Source organism: Dipodomys ordii, unplaced genomic scaffold, assembly GCF_000151885.1.
Source record: "Dipodomys ordii isolate 6190 unplaced genomic scaffold, Dord_2.0 Scaffold21, whole genome shotgun sequence".
Taxonomy (NCBI): Eukaryota; Metazoa; Chordata; class Mammalia; order Rodentia; family Heteromyidae; genus Dipodomys; species Dipodomys ordii.
This window is the reverse complement of record NW_012267237.1, coordinates 463,404-469,332: the sequence shown is the minus strand read 5'-3', so window position 1 is coordinate 469,332 and position 5,929 is coordinate 463,404. Positions and strand designations below refer to the sequence as shown.

The 5,929-nt window shown below is 45.7% G+C and overlaps 1 protein-coding gene across 1 annotated transcript in view; it reads right to left on the bottom strand.

Annotated features, from left to right (window-relative positions):
- Window positions 1–5,929, bottom strand: part of Cep72 (centrosomal protein 72kDa) — a 47,032-nt gene that overhangs the window by 26,463 nt on the left and 14,640 nt on the right. The window contains exons 5-6 of the mRNA XM_013013858.1: window positions 2,919–3,097; window positions 1,271–1,435 (exon numbers count right to left, since the gene is read on the bottom strand). Of these exons, the coding sequence (XP_012869312.1) occupies window positions 1,271–1,435; window positions 2,919–3,097 (344 nt within the window). The remainder of the gene's footprint in view (window positions 1–1,270; window positions 1,436–2,918; window positions 3,098–5,929) is intronic.

Below are 5,929 nucleotides of genomic sequence, written 5' to 3'. Positions count from 1 at the left end.
CCCTGCATCTGATGTAAACAGTCCACTCAGCCACCATGACTGCCCTGCGTCTGATGTGAACAGTCCACTCGGCCACCATGACTGCCCTGCGTCTGATGTGAACAGTCCACTCAGCCACCATGACTGTCCTGCATCTGATGTGAACAGTCCACTCAGCCACCATGACTGTCCTGCGTCTGATGTGAGCAGTCCACTCAGCCACCATGACTGCCCTGCGTCTGATGTAAACAGTCCACTCGGCCAGCCACCACATGACCCCCGTTTTTAACTGCGCCCCAAGCATGGCCTGAGCAACCTGTTCATTCAAATGAGAGGATATTTAAAATTTTTTGTTGGTAGTAGGGTGTGTACCCAAGACACCCCCCCCCCCGCTGGGCAGGTGCTCTACCACTTGAACTATACATATAGTCTTTTTGCTTTTAGTTGCTGTTGAGGTAGGCTCTCATATTTTTTTGCCTGAGATGATCTGTACTACAATACTTCTACTTATGTCTTCCACAAACCTGGGATTGATTTAGGGATAAATCACCATTGCCTTTTTGTCGAGATGAGCTGATCTAGACCCACAGTCCTCCTGAACAGCTGGGATTATAGGCATGAACACTATATCCAGCCTAATACTGGAGAGTTTTTTATATTTACACCTCACAGATGCACATAATAATCTCATTAATTTATAATTTAATTTCACAACTTCTCATATTGAAAACATAACTTCTAAGCTGGCTCATGCATGTCATCTTAGCTCCTTGGGAGGCTAAGAGCAGGAGCATCGTAGTTCAAAGCCAGCCCAGGCAGAAAAGTTCCTAAGATTCCTTCTCAGTCTGTTGCTGGGTACAGCACCCTGGGCCTGTCATCCCAAGCCACATGTCATATAGTACTATCACAAACTTAAAATGTGAGTACTACAAAAAGAAAAAAAATACTAGTACTGTTATAACCTGAGCCTAAAAACTTAGAAGAAAAAGTGTGCATATGAGAGAGGGAATGGGGAAGAGGAAGAGGTAGAGGAAGAATGTGTTTGCAAAGGAAAAATACTTAAGTTTTTGCAGACTAGAAATTTAAGTTTGTGATAGTAGTTGACTACTGTTAAGCATACTTTCCTAAAATATGGTGGATGGTAAATTTCAATGTGATTAATTTTTTTCCTAAGACATTTTAGAGAATTCTGTAAATAAGTACAAAGAAAACAAGTGAGACCTCTCAAAGCACTATCAAATGCTGGAACATGTTTAAGGGCCAAGGAGGCGCAGCAGGGCTCAGCGTTCACCTGGGTGGCCGTGCTGTGTGGGCAGCTCCCCACAGTACTGGTCCTCAGCTGGCTGTCCCGAGCAGCACCCTCCAGAGCTGCCCCTCTTCTTCTCACGGCCCCTCCTCACCGAGTCCCCACACTGATGATGGACGGATGGAGAAGGGCTGAACACATGTCTGGACTCTGTATTTTATTAAACACATTTTAAATTTTGTTTCATTAAAAAATGACACCTTAATTTTGTGATAGTATATGACATTTATTAAGCATCCTTTCCTTAAATCAATTAAGTAAGAAAAAGAAGCCTGAGTGAGTTAGTAGTACAGCAGACAACACTGAATTCCAGACGGGTCTACCCTGAGCAAAGGGTAGAGCTGACATCACAGGACTCGACCCAACTCAACTCACATGAAAGAGGCAGTAACCAAAACAGGGTGGCAGGAAATAAAGAAAATCTTCAAAATGACAAACAGACAAGGTAAACTGACTCTGAACAAATGTCACAATCAGATTGTGACAAATGGCACCAGAATAATTCAGTAGAAGAGATCTTGGTTCTTTAAACCAGTGGTCGCTCACCCAGGGACCTCACACCACACAGCACCGGCTCACCCAGGGATTTCACACCACCCACAACACCAGCTCACCCAGGGACCTCACACCACACATGGCACCGGCTTACTCAGGTATCTCACACCACACAGCACTGGCTCACCCAGGGACCTCACACCACCCACAACACTGGCTCACCCAGAAATCTCACAGTATTTGCTTATCTAGTGTAATTTGCATATAGGTACTTAAACTACAACATAGATGTAAAAAGCAAGGAAGAAATCCTCTTAAACAGCATAGATGAAGACCTCCCTACCAGACACTCTATACACCCCACCCTCCTACAAACCACTGAAGAAAAAAAAAGACAAACTAGACTTCATTGAAGTTAAAACATCAGTACTTTGAAGTATTGTTAGGAAAATGAAAAACATGCCATGGAATGGGAGAAAATTCAAAGTACTTCTATCTGAGCAAGAATCTGGATTTCAAATCATAAAGCACTACTCATTACCAAGTATAACTCATTACCAAGAAAAGAAGCAAACTCACTGAACCACAGAGTACACAGAAGTGAGGCTCAGATATCAATGAAGCAGAGACACACATGGCCAACATTTCCACATTAGTCTTCACAAAATACAGACAGAGCCTATAAATGCTATGGCACACACACATTCACAGGAGGAATTAATTAGGACCAACAGGACCACGACAGTGTTGGGGACAATCTCTCAAGTGGCCAGGCAAACCTGGGATCTCGCCCAAACGTGCCTCAACATCTTGTTTTCATGAAATGCGCTGAGACATACAAGAAGAGCCTCTAGGCAATGCACGAGAAGCCCCTACATCTGTGGAGGGCCATAAAGGCCTAAGATCAGCCTGAGATCAGTCCTTTGTCAGAGCTCAGTGGCTCGGGGCCGCTGGGCCAGAGCAGACACCAGCTCCACCAGCACCTGACTTCCATGCCATGCCGTGTAACTGTGCTTCTCCTTTCCTAACTCCATGGTCCACACTCTCAGTACTCCCAGGAGGACCCTGCCCCTCGTACTCAGTACTTGAAGCAGCACAACTGTGTGTGGTGCCTCACTTTCGCACGCTCAGCGCATACCTTGGGCATGCTGCAGGTCGGCCTCAAGTTCCTTCTGGCTGGTGCTGGTGCTTCCAGGGGGATTGCTTAGGTCCCACTCACACTCAGCAATGAGGTTCAGGACAGCCTCATCATCTTCGTCCATGACCAAACACTTCTTGGCCAAGGCATCCGCGCACTGGGCTCTAGAGTGGTGTGGTCTGCAATGGAAAGAGACTGAGTCAGTGTCCGCAGCCTACAGAGACACCACGCCACCCAGGATGAGCTTACGGAAGCTGTGGGACCCAGAAAAGTCTCAACCAAGACAAGCAGCCACCAACCGCAACGTCCTGAGACCTCTCCATGCCCCACCACATTCCTTTCCTCCACAATTCTCCTGCAGGTTAAAACTCAACCTGTTCTTTAAGTAACATATCCACAATGAAATATATGTGATAAAGAAAGTTAAAATAGCTAGGGCCTATGCCTGTAATCCTAACTACTTAGGAGGTAGAGATCTGGAGAACAAAGCCAACCTGGGTGGAAAAGTCCTCTACGTTCCTTCTCCAATTATCCAGAAAAAAGCCAAACTGGAGATGTGGCTCAAATGATAGAATGCCAGCCCGCTATGAGCAAGAAAATCAAGCAAATATGAGGCCTCTGAGTCCAAGACCCAGTTCTGGTTAAAAAAAAAAAAGTTAAAGCTGGGCACTGGTGGTTCACACTTGTAATCCTAGCTACTCAGAAGACTGAACTCTGAGGGTCATGGTTCAAACCCAGCCCAGACAAAAAAAGTCCCCATGAGATTCTTACAATTAACCACTCAAAAACTGGAAGTGGAGCTATGGCTCAAAGTGGTAGAGCACTATCTTTGAGCAAAAGAGCTCAGGGACAGAGCCCAGGCCCTGAGTTCAAGCCTCACAACTGACAAAAAAAAAGTTAAACCTTACCATGTTGAAAAAACAAAAATAACAAAAAGAGCCTACCATGTTTCTAATGTCTATTTTCACACTAAGAGAAACTTCTTCCAACACTGAAACGTGAGGTGCTAGATGTGATAGCTGTCCTTGTACAAGGTCCTCCTTTCCAACAAGGCATAAGAGGTTGCTCTTCAAACAGCCCACGAGTACTGGCCTGCAGAGGGAGTTCACATGCGTGGCGCCTGCTTCACCTGAAGAGGCTGGCACCACACTGAGCGGGATCTGCGGCACTACGGTCCATGGTCACTTCTGGTTGGTTTTAACTGCGGCAACTCAGCTATGCAGCTACTAGAGACAAATAGTTCTCATCTGCAGTGGGAATACTGACACCAAAGGCCCTGGAAACTCAGATACTTCTGTGCAGAGCATAATCAGGGAGACTCAAGAGCTTACTCTGATAATACTTAAACACTATTCTAATTACCCGAGTATTAAAAGTGTGTGCGGTCTGACTACTAATTTTACATAGAACATCACTCCTTGTATCTGCCACAAATTATGGTCCTGTTGATGGCAGTGGTTACACTGGAGAGGGAGTAGGGTGGAGCCTTTTCTTTCCTTTTAATCAATTCCTAAGACATCTGAAACCTTTATAACCACCAAATCTTGTAAACTGCTTAAACAAGTCAATCTAGAAAAAAAAACTTTAACGTTTATTGGTTAGTCTATTTCAACTGTGAATAAAATTATTATTTTATTTCCTTTATGTTACAATAAATGAGAAACCTGCTTGAAATATCCCTGCATATTCAAATATCAAAAACTAAATTCAGTTGCTGGGTGCCAGCGGCTCACACCTGCAATCCTAGCTACTCAGGAGGCTGAGATCTGAGGATCACAGTTCAAAGCCAGCCTGGGCAGGAAAGTCCGTAAGACTCTTGTCTCCAATTAGCCACCAGAAAATTAGAAGTGGCACTGTGGCTCAAGTGGTAGAGCACTAGCCTTGAGCTGAAGGACAGTGCCCAGGCCCTGAGTTCAAGCCCCATGACCCACAAAAAAAAAGTCAGTTAAGTGGTAGGGAAAGAACACCAAGTTCTAAGCTCCATAAAAACAAAACAAAAAGAAGGGACCACGTATGGATCAACATTTTTGGGAGTTTGGAACAAAGCAAAGCCTACAATAACCCAGGCAGCAATCACTCCAAGAAAACAATGCTCTTCTGCTCTTCAGCAAGGAGAGCAGGAGGATCTGATCTCGCTGCTCCCAGCTCGTCAACCGGAAACACAGGGCACAGAGCAGGTAACATAATTAATGCCTGCTTGCTCCATCCTTGGAGGGCCCAGACACCTAACCCACAGCGGCCTAGGTCTATACTGCCCGCCTGGTGGAGCTATGTCACACAGGCTGAGGCTGAAGGCCTGCTGAAGCCTGGCAATTGGAGTAAACAACAGTGATGGCTGGAGGAGCGGCCATGGTCTGCAGGGAGGCCTGCAGCAGGATGAGCGCCCTCACACACAGGAGGAGCGCTCTCAGAAATGCGAACCCCTGTGTGAACACTGTGAGAGCTCTCACACCAACTAAGAATGTCAGTTGGTGGCAGGAACCTTTCAGCCTCATCAGAATCTTCATGGAAAGACGGAGTCATTCACTGTGGCATATCTGCACTTCTGGGAACTCAGAGAGCAGAGCGGTGTGGTCAGAAGACCCCACATCTGGCCTTTAAGAGTCTGTAGAAGTGGTGTGAGGCTCAAACACAGGTACAGACTGAGGGCAGCACATGTTAACCGCTGCCACACAACCTGCTTGTGTATGTACAGAAACCCCTGCCCGCTGATCAGCAGAGCAGCAAAGCTAAGTGAATAAAAGCTTCAAAGGCCAGATCAAGCAAGGCATAAACTTCACAGAACTGATTCAGAAAACTCACCCAAAACTGACAACTACCATGAGAGAAAATAACAGTAAACTCAGCTAACCAAGAGATCTGATTTCCAGAGTTGCTATATTTTACTACTCAAAATGCAGTTATATAGAAGTGGCGCTATGGCTCAAGTGGTAGAGCATGAGCCTTGAGCTGAATTGCTCAGGGACAGCTCCCAGGCCTAGAGCTCAAGCCCCACAACTGACAAAAAAAAA